Genomic DNA, 13,285 nt, shown 5'->3' with positions numbered 1-13,285 from the left:
CCAGACGGTGCGAGGCTCTCTGAATCTCACTGAGTTTGTTGACAGCCCTGGAGGGATGTGCGCAAAACTTGCCATGCTGTTTAGGGTCAGTCCTTACACGAAGGGTCGGTAACTGTCAGAATCCCGATCACGTGACTAGTACTGCCTGGTGGTTGTTGTTGAATATCCCTATTCGGGAACTGCCGCGGCCTGCGTGTTGTTATATTGTGAAATGACAGCCAACCTAACAGGTTAGGCTTAGCGGTAATATTGGAGGATAAGGTGGAGGTTCTCCCTGTAATTAGAACTTAACATGCTTGATACCACTCATACGTGACAACACGCCCGCCCTCAACGTTTCGAGATGTTGTCTGGGAATGGACTGAGAGCAATCCAACAAAGCCACCATTTTTCGGTAACCAAGGCCACAGGTATCGCGCCATGGAAACTCTACCGTCGCTGCGAAAAATCTCACGCAGGTCTCATGGCCTCTGCAGAACAGGAAATAGCGGCGCTACGTTTCTATCCTGCTATTGTTCCCTCAGGCTTCGTTGTGCATGGCTGCAAGTACCCTCAGGGACCAAGCCCAGGATCCAGGCACTTAGACATCTGAGGAAAGGTCCTCTCGACTCACTTGTGTAGGGATTGCCATTCCTCGTGATGATGGCAAGCTCTCGACATCATTTTGTGGCGATGGATTCGACCGTTGAGAAAGGAAGCCTCCTACTTGCTTGCTTTGCAATTTTCGGGGTGAGTCTCCCAAGTTTATTGCAAAGACGCTGTGGTTGCATCGTGGAATTACTCCGTCGCCGGTAGGCACCGGCTCTATCTTGATGTTGGAATCCTGACACGATTTCTACTTTAGGTCCTCGCTTTACTCGCTCAAACAGCTTACAGGTTGTTCTTTCACCTCCTGACTAGGTTGCCCAGGGCGAAGCTATGGGCAATCACCATCCTACCGTGGTGTTGGCACACCTGGCGTGGGACCGCAGTCAACAAGATGAAGGCACTGCATGACGAGTACGGCACGGCCGTTCGGTGTGGACCCAAAAGCCTCCTTCACTTCTCCGACCGCGTGGAAAGAAATATTCGGACCCAGAAAAAGCGGACGGCGGTCATTCGACAAGGACTTGAGATTCCACAGGGTCCCGACCACCAAAGCCTGCAGTATCGTCAGAGCTGATGGCGAGGATCACTCTCGCCACCGCCGAACACTGCCCCACGTCTTTTCCGAGCGAGCGCTCTGGGGCCAAGAAGACATTCTCACACACTACATTGACCTCTTTATCCAAAACCTCCGGGACAAGGCAGCCGCCGACGGAAAGGTCGACATGGTCAACATGGTCAAATGGTACAACTTCACCACTTTCGACATCATTGGCGACTAGGCTCCACGCAGTCCTCCCTCGTCGTCAGGTGGCGCATCAAGCCTCGGTCGCTGGTAGTCGATCATTTTCCCTCGCACGAGCCTCCGATGACGGTGGAAAGCAAAAAAAGAGAAATGGGCTTCACCATACGGAGAACACGATGGAAGCTGGACAGCCATCTGCTCGTCGAGCTACAAGATGGAAGACCATGACTGCGATGTACACTTCGTTTTTTGCAAAGACTATCGTGTCGAACGTCGAGAAGATGGAAGAGATCGACCATGTGTGCTTTGCGATTTTTCCTCAGTCTCCTGTATCCAGGAATAATTTTCGTCACCCCTGTTCAAATCCGTGCTGGGCATCGACATTGGCGCCATGGGGTTCGAGGCACAACAAATAAGAATTGTGGATATAGGTAATCTATCTCGAAGAAACGCTTGTAACGAGAAAGTAAGATTTCATCCATCAATTACCGCCGAGCCACCGAACGACTCATTCCCAAGATTTGAACCGCATACGGGTTACAGAGCAGACGAACAACGATTGTAAGTGTCCTTTCAGCCTGGACCACATCGCCTTCACGTACCCGAGGCTCACCGCACTTTCGCACCACGTTTTCAGCAATTGTCAGGCACTGAAATGACAGAGCATACTGGGCCGCCTAAGAATCGCGCCTACAAAGTCAATGTTTCAGTCACGCCGCGGTGTTGGGGATTGTCCGTCGACAAGATGCCCATGGCGGGGGCGGACTCAGGATATGGAAAACAGCGATGTTTCTATCAAGGAGGACAGCTGGGAGATCGAGAGGACGCTTCGTGCGGTCATTGATTCGGTACGAGGGCAACTTTTGCTCGGCGTTCATGTCTCATCCAGGAAGACAAATGCGTCAGAGGAATGCTGTTGCTCCAGGTACGAACAGAAACCTCTTACCCACTGTCCTACCTGATCCGCATGATTGTTCGAGTCTTGACAACTTTTACGAAATGATTCCCACTCTTCTTTGTTTGTGTATGAATCCACTGCATGATACTGAAGCTGCCAGTGGAACTGTCACGAACAAAACGAACAAAACGAACAAAATCTGATCTTGTAGTTTCGGACCGAGTTCCCATTCTCTTTCAAAATTTCCACAAACGGTATTTCCCTCTAGGCCATCAAAAGCGGTGTCGTTCACGGAGGCTGCTTGCCCGTTGATGGTGCGAGAATATATCGGCTTTTGGGGCCTTCGTCTTGTCCAATTATCCAAACAACAAATTCTCAAAGTTGAACCTCGCGCAGTCAATGGATCCGATACCACAAGAAGAGGTGCCTTCCGAAGATATGCCTAAGAGACGGGCGGCGTTCAAGATCGCTCGTGGTCAGCTGATCGGGAAAGGTACCTATGGTCGTGTATACCTGGGTATGAACGCAACCACTGGTGATCTCTTGGCCGTCAAGCAGGCTCGAAGTCACAACCAGAAAGCTGCGGGCCACGACAAAGGACGTATCAAAGAAATGGCCCCGATGCCGTCGACCAGCCTGTCGACCACGACCTGCGGGGGGGGGAAGATGCGGTTGCGGCGACCATCTCGTCACGTACGACCGCTGTCGAGCGTCCTACTGGGACGACCCCATAATGTCTTCCCATCCGCTCGAAGGCTTCCAGTAGGTCACATCGTAGGTTCCTGCTCGAGTGCTCAGGTCATACAACAGGAGCCAATCTCTCTGGGTTCAATGAAACATGACCACCACCATACGTAGGGACACAGATGGCGTCAATCATGAGATGAATTGTTTTTTGTTTTTGTTTTTGGTACTGTTTATTCGATAGTCCATGACGATGGCATCTTTTTCCCGTGGGTTTCTTTTCTCAAGTTGAGGAAAATGGCACTTTTATGCCGAGTATAAAATTTGGGCAGCTGAAGAGCCATCCAAGCCTTGTCCGACGTTGGTCCAGGTCCTTACGGAGTACACAAGTGTGGGTTCAGCGGCACAAGCAAGATATCCTAGAAACGAACAGGATTTTTGGTCCATCCTGCGTGACCGTCCCAACCGCGAGGTAAACATGGTGCATTCTTGTTGGAAACCTTTTGACGGATCACGCAGGCTAATTCATGGTACTACTACTACTACAATACTACTATTACTACAATACTACTACTACTACTGTTACAAATTAGTCGCAAAGGGAACTAACTACAGTAATAACGGTTTAATGGCGACTGTCACTAGTCAGTTTCGGTTGAACTTCGGGTGCTAATGAGTTAACTGATATGTCTTCGCATGACTTGGCGCAAACCACTATCCCACCCTCCCTTGGCTGTGAAAATGATTCTCCCTTCAAGGCCCAATTCAGTCAAAACATCACCAAGTCCTACGTTGTGCAGTCGCAAAGTCACCCTTGTCTGTGCCTGACAAAAGACAAGTGTGATTTGAAGATTCCCAGCGCCGCGACGTCTTCGTGTGAAACAATGCCAACGAACAAGATGGCTACTTCAGAAGCAGGCGCTGGCTCCAGGGCCAAGTCGACAGCTCATACCACGTCGCGCGACACTCTCACGGAGAGAAAGTCACATGATTCCTTGAATGCTAAACATGGTTCCGACCTGGACGTTCCTCACCTTGCGGACGAGACTGACGAAATCGACAAAGTGCTAAACTGTTTGCGAGATATGACCACTTCTCAGTCGCGCAGTTTCCCAGATGAGAAACCACGCGAGTACCAGCTGTCCAAGGAGTCCTGGTTCAAATTCTCTACGGATCCTTTTGTCGAATCTTGCCGAGAAGAGTAAGTCCCGAGCAGAGGCCTGATCTCTATTCCCCTTAAAGAGGGTGATTTCTGGACGGAATGCTTTTTCTCGGTGTTCTGACCATAATTCTAGGCACAAATTCAGAATTTCGTACGACGCCTACAGATCCGTCCTCACTGTCTTCCCAATGCCAGGTGCAATACACCGTGGTCTTCAGGCCTGGGCCCAAAAAGTCGCAATCTTCAGCTCAACCACGTGGCCTCCCGAAATACGCGACCGACATTATGTGCAAATTGGGGCCGACGTGACCTGCATGGAAGAAGGAGATTACAAATGTTCGGAAAAAGACCCAGACATTGATATTGCGTGGACGGATGACGAAGGAGACCTCGATTCGCACACCGTTGTGGAGATTGGCGTTTCTCAAACCCTCCAAAGTCTTCATCACGTCCGAGATTTGTACTTGATGGGGAACCGACATATCCACAGAGTCATTCTACTCAAAGTAGAAGAGACTCCAAGATTCAAGGGCGCCAGACTGATGGACATCGACTTCAAGAGATGGGAGGAATCTCTGCGAAGAGATTACAGAATGAGTTCGGTTCAAGGACCACTCTACTGTCAGGATGTCTTGTGCGTGGGGGCCATCAAGGTTTTCTGCGAGGTTTGGGAACGGAATCCGCGGACCGGACAGGTGTTGCAGGTGTTCGGGGATCAAATCATCCCATTCTCAGAGGATCGTCAGCTCCCAATCCCTTTCTTCAGACTACCCCCTGAAATTGGTACCGCCATCGAGCCCATTACAATCAAGCCTGCAGACGTCGAGGACCTCTCACGTAGGCTTTTGAGACCGATGATCCGGCAGCAGGCGACGAAGCGAATAATGGTGGCTGCAGACTCCAAAAGAATTGCAGATCAGGAGGAACTCGAACTCGCCACTCAGAAAGATGAGGCGCAGAGATTGAGAGACGAGGAAAACTAGGCACGGGACGATCGCCGCAGAGACCGTTCAAGACTACGACGCGAACTGGTCTAATGTACGTAGTTGGCCACAATCACGGCTCTTGGAACAACCCACTGGTGGCGGTGGTGAGGTGTCAAGAGGAAAAGAAGAAACACGAGACATACAGAAATCAAAGTGGCTTCAAATGTCAAATCTTTGCCCTCCGAAAGCAAAGCGCCCATTTCTCTGTCACAGCCACGACTTCCTCCGCACACGCCCGCGGAAACACGTGTCTCACGGTTTCCTTGTGTTGTCGCAAGGCATTCATTTTGTTACTTTCCTTCCTTCTTGTATTTTCAAAATACACCTCGAAGCCAAACGAGTCATTCCCACAACTGAATCAAGAAACATGTGATGTCTGATTCTTTCCCGTTGAGAAGAGTTTCTCCTTCGTCACCTTTTCCTTCCATTGCCTTTTGTTCTGCTGCCAAACGAGAACCCTACAGCGAATCTACGTTGCGCTACAGCAAATGTTCCCCCTTTCTGCACTGCAGTCCCATTCAAGCCTCCCTCTGATAGCCAACGAGGTTTTCCACAGCTTCAATGACCAAGGTTATATATCACGGGCACAGCCTAAAAAGGCCACAATTACCCTCTTGCCCCTCTGTATTAAATTCTTTTCAACTGACAGGTGACAGCCACATGTGAATCCCACAGCCTTTTTCCCCCCATCCCGGGCGGAAGCCTCTGCTTTACGCCCCCTATCCGAGACAATGAGAAGCTAAGCGACCCTTGCCGAAACGGCCATTGGGAAAGTGTTCTCCAAGGAATAGGAAGAGCTGGTATTGTAGTGGTATCTACATAACCTGACGCTGATACTGACACTGTCTCAAAGTGACAACCAAAAGCCCGTGTCACTCAACAATTCAACACACGAGGGGCAAACACAACTCTGGAACATGACTATTACTCTGCAGAAAGATCCATACTTAAGCCTCTCTCTTTCCCTCTCAAGATCCCAACTTTTTCCCACGCCTTTCGAGTGTACGAATACATCGTCACCAGATTCCCATCCCAAGGCTTGATCCGGTAAACATATATATCGATGAAATCTCGGCATGTCTCCCTCTTCCAGGGCAACATACTTTTCGGTTGACCCTTTCCGGTTCTATACGGACTGCCTTCGACTCATTTCTCAGAATATCTGGGTAAATGAAGCGCATAGACACCATTTGCAGGAGAAGCTGAAGGTTTGTGTGCCGGAGGAGAGAGGGAGAGATTGGAAGAGAAACTAGAGCGGGTCCGTCGAGAGACAAAACTTCGAGGAAAAAATCGAAAGCTCCTGTCCACTTGGGAGTCGAATTCTCTACAACAGTGGCATCCCCTTTATGGTACTCATATTCGATAAGACTCTTATCATATTGCCAATGATGACAAGAGAATGATACCACGAGTGAGTCCGCCAACTTTCTTATCGCCTTGGACCTTGCTGACCCAAACTCTGTCAGAATACAGCAGAGCCAGAATCAGTTTGACAACCTCCAACCATTTCTACAACGCGGCAAAGCAAAGGCAAAGCCAGTTGAACCGGAATCAGAACTTTCTGAAAATGACTCGGACGATTCTGCCATTGCGGAGGTCAAGAAAGGAGTCCGTGAAGCTAGACAAGCACGAAAGAATTGGGCACTACAGGAATTCATGGCGCAAGACTCATGAACATCGACTTTAAGAGATACGAAGAGCCTCTGGAAGATTTTGTACCAGACGATTACAGAACGGATTCGCCCCGAGGACCACTCTATCCAGGAGCCTTGTCTTCGCGATCTTGTGCTGGAAACAGTTATGGACAGAGAATGTATCGATGAACTAGTGGAAAACGATGACGGAATGGCAACCTCTGTTGAGGATTTTTTGGTGGCAGGCAGCCAGTCACAGTCTTCAATCCTACGGCCGCTACTGATGACGCAAGATACCTGAACCTACAGGATACTCATGAACTTTGGAAAATTGTCGACACCCTTCTTGAATCGTGTATAGAGTTTGTGATCTGAAGAAAACGTGGATTCGATGTCCCAGGCTGCAAGGCGTCATCCACTTACTCGCTTGAAGCAATGACAAAAGAGATCGCCAAGGGCGAAGGTGCGAACGCCTCTTGGAAGACTCTGTCAACTATTGACACCCGTTCAGCACTGACCTTCGACGCCGCCACGGTTGAAGAGTGGCTTTCGACAGCTGTGTTTGGATCATCACAACCATCTCGCTCATATCGTTGCTCGAATCGGGCTTTGTCGTGATCAATTCAAGCCAAAGACCAAGGCCCTCTTCGAGGCCCTACACGATCCAATCTGGAGTGCTGCATGGGCAGTCGCGCTTTACGGGTTCAACGTCTAGTCTTCCACTTGTGGTCGACGATGAAGTACAAAACACATTGAACATCAATAGGATGAACAATGGAGGAAGTGGGCCTGGTATCTTCGATAACCCGAACACATGTCTACGGACGGAACTCTCACCGGCACGAAGTCCCGCCCCGAAGGTGTCAACGCAGAGTCCACCTCGTTCGTTTTCATATTATATATATCTCAGCCGCCTTTCAACGGTACGGACCGGATGTCTTTCTGTGACATGATGGCTGCTGCAAGGACGGGCACGGGCTAAAAACAGTGGCAATCGATATCAATTCTCGAAGGCACCCTTTCAAAAGGCGGGAACAAGATCTCAAAGTATACCAAGCCAATGTTGCACGACAGAAGAAGGCATGGTCTTCAAAGAACGCAGAAGGGACGAATGATCATAGACACAAAGTGGATTGTTTTCCAGGGTCGAATGCCACAGGGACCAACAATACCAACAAACCCCAAGACCGCTGACGAGCCATCGGCATTGGGAGTTGGAGAAAACTTTGAAACAAGACCGAAAGAACGTATCACAATACGCCGTTATTCGTCCTGGATCCTCGGAAATTTGCGACAATGATCAACTCTGAGAAGATGCAGAACACGAGCACGGTCAGTTGAGTGCTGCGTGCAGTCATCAAAATCGTCCAACCCCAGTGGACGATATCCACGGAAATATCTCTCGATGAAAAGGCCACGTACCAACCGGGCGTTGACGTCCCCATGTATCATATCCCAAGCGTTGAGTTGCGTCAAAGCAAATACGAAGCAGGTGACCGGCCTTCGAGATATGGCTGTCCATAGGCATATCGCTCTTGCCACCTTCGACCTCCGCTTGAACACCCCAATGGTCCGAAAGGGTCAGCATTCCGTGGTTGTCGTGACGTGGATACTTCTTCTTCTTCTCCTCCTTCTTCAAACGGTCATACTGAATTTGAAGAATCAGTTCGCCCGTTGAATGTGTTTCGAGATGAGAAGGTACACATCTCTTCTGTCTGGGTTGCGGAGATGTCTCGTGGCCATCTCACCAATACCTCCTCGGAACATATCGACAAATATATATATTTATCTCTCGCGAAGCTATGTCAAGCTGGATGTTGGGAATGCCTTTGCCATGGTGTAAACTGCCCCCGGTGGGATGAGAAACAAGGGAGATGCAAGACTCGACCCCATCTCCCGAGGAGATTGATTGGATCTCGCCTCTTCCCCTCCCGCAAGCGATGCGGACTGTCTCCCTTCTTATTTTTCCCACCAGGAAGAATGAAAAAGACACAACGACATCTTTCTTGGATACTTGGTTTCGAGGACAAGGCGAAGGTTGCCAACAGGCCGGAAAATCGGCAGTGCGTATCGTCGCCAACATGTCTGGCACCCGAAACAGCTACCTTCGCGTCACAGACCGTGGGCTCGGATTCCCAGCTCAGAAAGAGGACTATTCTTCAAGGGAGGAAATCTTTGTTTGGGGTATCGTGCATGGTGGCAGAGGAGCTAGTCTACCTGGGAAAACAGCCAAACGGGAAGGTAATGAATTGGATTAATTTCAAGCCCAATGAGACAGCTCAGGTTAACGACATGACGATCCATCATCTTGAGCATCATCCAAACTCACGACTCGATCTGCTTGACGGAAGCACGCTGTGGCTTGGCCGTGGCGAGTACCAGTCAATGAGCTCCACTACCCCTTCGGACCAATTGAGTTCCTGCCGGAAACGGAATCTCATCGCAAGATCACGGAGAATTTTCAGATCTCAGAATGACCGAGCGAGATGAAATGATCGATTTTCAACTCGACGCTGCAACCAAGACAATTTCAGCTCAAGTTGCCCAGATGGAGAACAGAATCATTGGGAAGATCATGAGATCTCACTTCACTCGAGTAAGCCGAACCGAGCTACTCTCTCTCTCTCTCTCTCTCTCTATATATATATATATATTCACACATGCCACACTCGAGCAAGCCCAGCCGCGGAGGAGTGTTCACACCGAACGGAATGGAAGCGACAAATTGCGAGGTTTGGGAACGAGATCCAAAGACCGGACAGGTGGTGCAGGTGTTCGGAGATCAGATCAATGGAACACAACTGGAAGAGATTCAATCCAACATATCAGACACAGCATATGGCGCCTCTTCATGGTCGTCATTCCGAAATTGCCCGTTGAAAACTCGCATGCGGCTGTCGATTGAGTGATCGACGAGAAAGACCACGAAAACAACGTACCCGTGGGGTCTTCCGGGAATGTTTCTCGAGTTTGGCCGATTGTCTCGTAACATCCTCATCCTAAGCAAACACGGTGTCGAAGAGCCCGGAGATTTTCGGTCTGGCTGGGTGCGAGGACGACGTGAAGGTGGCGACATCCGCACACACCTGTCGCTACAAGGTATCTCTTGTACGACTTTGATATACCATACTTCGAAACAGGGTTTGCACACGGTTTGAACATGAATCATGCCAAGCTGACCGTTGCAAGGCCTTTGACGTGGACGTACATCGAGAAAACCACAAACGCGCCATTTCAGCGACCGGTTCGGTGGGATCACCTTCGGCGGTGCCGTTTGGGACTCTTCGTGACAGCGAAAGGACATTCAAGAGCCTCCTTCACCATAGTGTGAGCAAACGGGTTACTATTATGAGATTCCTTCGCGCCCTCTCTTAGTCGCTCGGTCCAGTACACAGCCATGGCAGAGTCATCCTTTTAGAAAACTTTGAGAGAAAGACCGCTCAAGTTCAGCGACTTCTCTTCAGTACAAGCTGATAGAACGGCTCGAAGAATTCGACAACCTCTTCAGTCCCAAGGTGTTGTTTGGCACAAGAGTGGTTGAAACAATACCACACACTCTCTTCTCCTCCTCTCGGTCCTCGTCCCTTACCTTTCAGACCACCAGCCAAATTTGCTCGACGTACAATCAATGCAAACGATACTCGATTAAATCAAGATTTGCCATTATTACATACTCTGTATCGTCAATCACCACAAAACCAACATGGGTTGTGGACTTGGAATCTGCCCCGATTATTGATAATGTTGTTCTAACAGGGACAATGGCCATTGTTAACCATGAGGGAAACTTGATACTCTCAACATCTGTCGATTAGGGGTTGACAAGACAACAATTACTCACAGCTGCAGCGGCACGATACGACAGCCATGTGTGCGGCCATGGTCTGGACGAATCTTGAAAAGATCACAAATGCGGCATTTCCGCGACCACTTCTTGCCTCACATGCCCTTTCTCCCCCCCCCTTGCTGTGCACGTGGATGGTCTGGACGAAGACCGAAAAGATCACAAGTCACCGTCTCCACGGCCGTGGCTCTCCTCATATTGTTTTTCTCCTCCTGGATGAGCTCGTGGCCACGGTCCGGACTTGTTTCCTCTGCATCCTCTTTTCCCCTTCACGGTGAGCGCATGGCCGTGGTCTAGAATTGTTTTTTCTTCATCTTCCTTCCCCCCTCCTGGATGTGTGCATGGGCCACATGACTTTGACCGTGGCTATGGCCGTGGTGGTGCTCTTGCCTCATCTTTTCCTTTTCTCTGACCCCTCGACTGTCCATCTGCAGCTCTCGTTCCTTCTCCTCCCGACTCTTGACCCTTACTCGAGCCATGTGCCTCCTCTGACCCTCGACGGGTGCGCTGCTGTTCATCACCTGCGGGATGAGGTACCCGTTGATGGTGTTGCCGGCCATCTCGACGGCGTGCTGCGGGCATTTGCCGTCGTCCTCATCGCACGTCACGCCGGGAGGACAGCAAATACCCACACTGTTGGGACATACGTTGCAGAGAGCATTTTCCGCGGAACCGAGGTTGGAGATGCTCACCAGATCGGTACCGTTCGAAGCCAGAATTGGAGAAACGAGCGTATTGTTGTTACCAAAGATGTTGACGATGATATTCCCTTGTTGACTGTTGGAGTCGGCTACGCAGTACGAGACAAAGACACTGACCGTCTGGGTAGGGCGGGCAGAAGCGGCCGATGTGGTGGTAACGGGAGCAAGAATTGTGGTTGTGTATCCCTCGGTGGCAGTGAACACGCCGGAGCCAGTCTACCGTGACGAGAGTGATGATTAGCCCCGCTGGACATGGGGGAGAGGCGACGAATGGTACCAGAAATACTTACCAATGTCCCACAGCCCCTGAAGCTTCCGCTTCCACTGATAATCCCCGATGAGACGACCGAAACCATTCCCATTCCTTGAGCAGGCCAAATGGTGCCAGTACCTGTGAGGGTACCACTACCCGAGCCATATCCACCTATTGCAAGCGAAAGATTTGGTCAGTATGATACCTAGTCACACTTGCAAAGAGGTGAAAACCAAGGTAGAAAGAGAAGCAAGATGGTGTGGTACCAATATGGGAGATAAATGAGAACGAGGACATGTGTGAGACCAGAATCACAAGAGAGACATGTGGAGGTGTTGTAAAGGGTTAACCCTCGCGTCGGGTCGATTCCCAGCCCAGGTAATCGCTTTGCCTGGTCAGTCGATCAATCTTGCGGGTTCCACCGCCCAGAGAATGAGAATGAAGTCGGCAAGATGTGATACCAAGATTGCGAGAGAGGCGAGAAGAGGGCGTGTGGGAAGGAGAAAGATGCGAGAGAAAGTGGTGGAGCAAAACCCTGAGAAAGACACGAGAAAAGGTGGTAGAGGGAGAAATGAAGAATCCTTACACCCAGTGATGATGGCACTGCCTATGAAGGTGCCTGTGGTGGCGATGATGTAGCCACATCCGACAACACTGGACGCAGATCCTATATGCCAAGCGAGTCAGCAATGGAATCTCAACGGAGCGAAACATTTCGAAAGCCTCACCAGACGCGGTACCCGACGTCACGATTGATATCCCCTCGGTATATATAGTTCCAGTGCCAGCTGTTGTCGAGAGTTAACATGGAGATCGAGATATTTACTGTTCATGAGGTAAGAACCGAACTTACCGACAATGCCGCTCCCAGAAGCCGTGCCGCAGCCGTCTATGGTGTTTGAAACAACCGTTGTGATGTGCGAGGCCGAGTTTGACGATGTCGTGATTGCCGTGGAACTCGCTGTGATCACTGTCAACGTAGACTGGGACGCCGTCATTCCACTCGCACTCGTGGAGCCGGTTGGGCTGGTCAATGTGATTGTGGTGCTCGAAATGACAATAATCGAGTACGTCGATGACAACAAGCTTGAACTCGACACGTATGGCATTGTCGATGGACTGGGTGACGAACTCGACGAATCTGGGCTCCTTGTCGTCCGAGACATTGACGACACTGCTGATGTGGTGATGACAACGGTGGTGCCGCTGATGACGGTCACTGTGGTCGTTCGAGATGCGCTGTTCAGTATCGGGCCACCCGAGTTGGATGATGAAGGAGAAGACGAAGATGAACGAGACAAAGAAGATGAAGCAGGTGAGGACATTGCGGTACTCGATGCAAGAGTCGCACTAGATCTCGACATTGTCACTGCGGTCGATGTCATGTTGGCATATCGGCTGGACGTCGACGTTGCCCTGAAGACACCAGACGTGGCGGTGAAGGAGGTCGAACTGGTGCCATTTGCCAAACACGACGCCGGTATGGAGAAACAACACGGCAGACCGGTTGTCGAGGACGAAATGGGCTCAAGTGCACCGGTATAGTTGTTGTTCAAGCATACTGGCGTTGTGGCTTGCGGGTCCGGCGATCGAAAGACTCCCTGAATGCTAACCGTCAGTCAAAGGCATTCGAAGAACGGCAACTCAATGTCAGTGAAACAGGCGAAACCGTGTCTTCGTCGGACGGACAACCCAATCAGGTAGGTCAAATAAGCAAAACCTTCCATTCGTCGAGCAGAGATTTCAGCAGGTCGGTCGAACAGAAGAAGCCGTCGGTCAGACAAGCAAAAAGG

General features: G+C 50.3%; 4 protein-coding genes across 4 annotated transcripts; 3 read left to right on the top strand and 1 right to left on the bottom strand.

The window, feature by feature from the left end:
• Positions 1-992: 992 nt before the first annotated feature.
• PV06_08356 (uncharacterized protein) lies at positions 993-1,367 on the top strand (the record flags this gene model as incomplete). The annotated part of the gene is made up of 1 exon (XM_016409679.1): positions 993-1,367. One exon carries the CDS (start codon positions 993-995, stop codon positions 1,365-1,367), a length of 375 nt encoding a protein of 124 aa, XP_016259987.1.
• A 2,444-nt stretch (positions 1,368-3,811) lies between these two features.
• Positions 3,812-5,123, top strand: PV06_08355 (uncharacterized protein; the record flags this gene model as incomplete). Its single annotated transcript, XM_016409678.1, has 2 exons — positions 3,812-4,113; positions 4,208-5,123. 2 exons carry the CDS (start codon positions 3,812-3,814, stop codon positions 5,055-5,057), a joined length of 1,152 nt encoding a protein of 383 aa, XP_016259986.1. The 3' UTR covers positions 5,058-5,123.
• Positions 5,124-10,662: 5,539 nt separating this feature from the next.
• On the bottom strand, positions 10,663-12,300 carry PV06_08354 (uncharacterized protein; the record flags this gene model as incomplete). The annotated part of the gene is made up of 4 exons (XM_016409677.1): positions 10,663-11,455; positions 11,530-11,663; positions 12,079-12,146; positions 12,221-12,300. The coding sequence occupies 4 exons, from the start codon at positions 12,298-12,300 to the stop codon at positions 10,832-10,834; spliced, it is 906 nt and encodes a 301-aa protein (XP_016259985.1). The 3' UTR covers positions 10,663-10,831.
• A 50-nt stretch (positions 12,301-12,350) lies between these two features.
• On the top strand, positions 12,351-13,037 carry PV06_08353 (uncharacterized protein; the record flags this gene model as incomplete). Its single annotated transcript, XM_016409676.1, has 1 exon — positions 12,351-13,037. One exon carries the CDS (start codon positions 12,351-12,353, stop codon positions 13,035-13,037), a length of 687 nt encoding a protein of 228 aa, XP_016259984.1.
• Between the last annotated feature and the right edge of the window lie 248 nt (positions 13,038-13,285).

This window comes from Exophiala oligosperma, assembly GCF_000835515.1.
Source record: "Exophiala oligosperma strain CBS 72588 unplaced genomic scaffold supercont1.8, whole genome shotgun sequence".
NCBI classification, from domain to species: Eukaryota; Fungi; Ascomycota; class Eurotiomycetes; order Chaetothyriales; family Herpotrichiellaceae; genus Exophiala; species Exophiala oligosperma.
The sequence above is the reverse complement of the archived record's forward strand: the minus strand, read 5'-3'. Positions and strand labels throughout refer to the sequence as shown.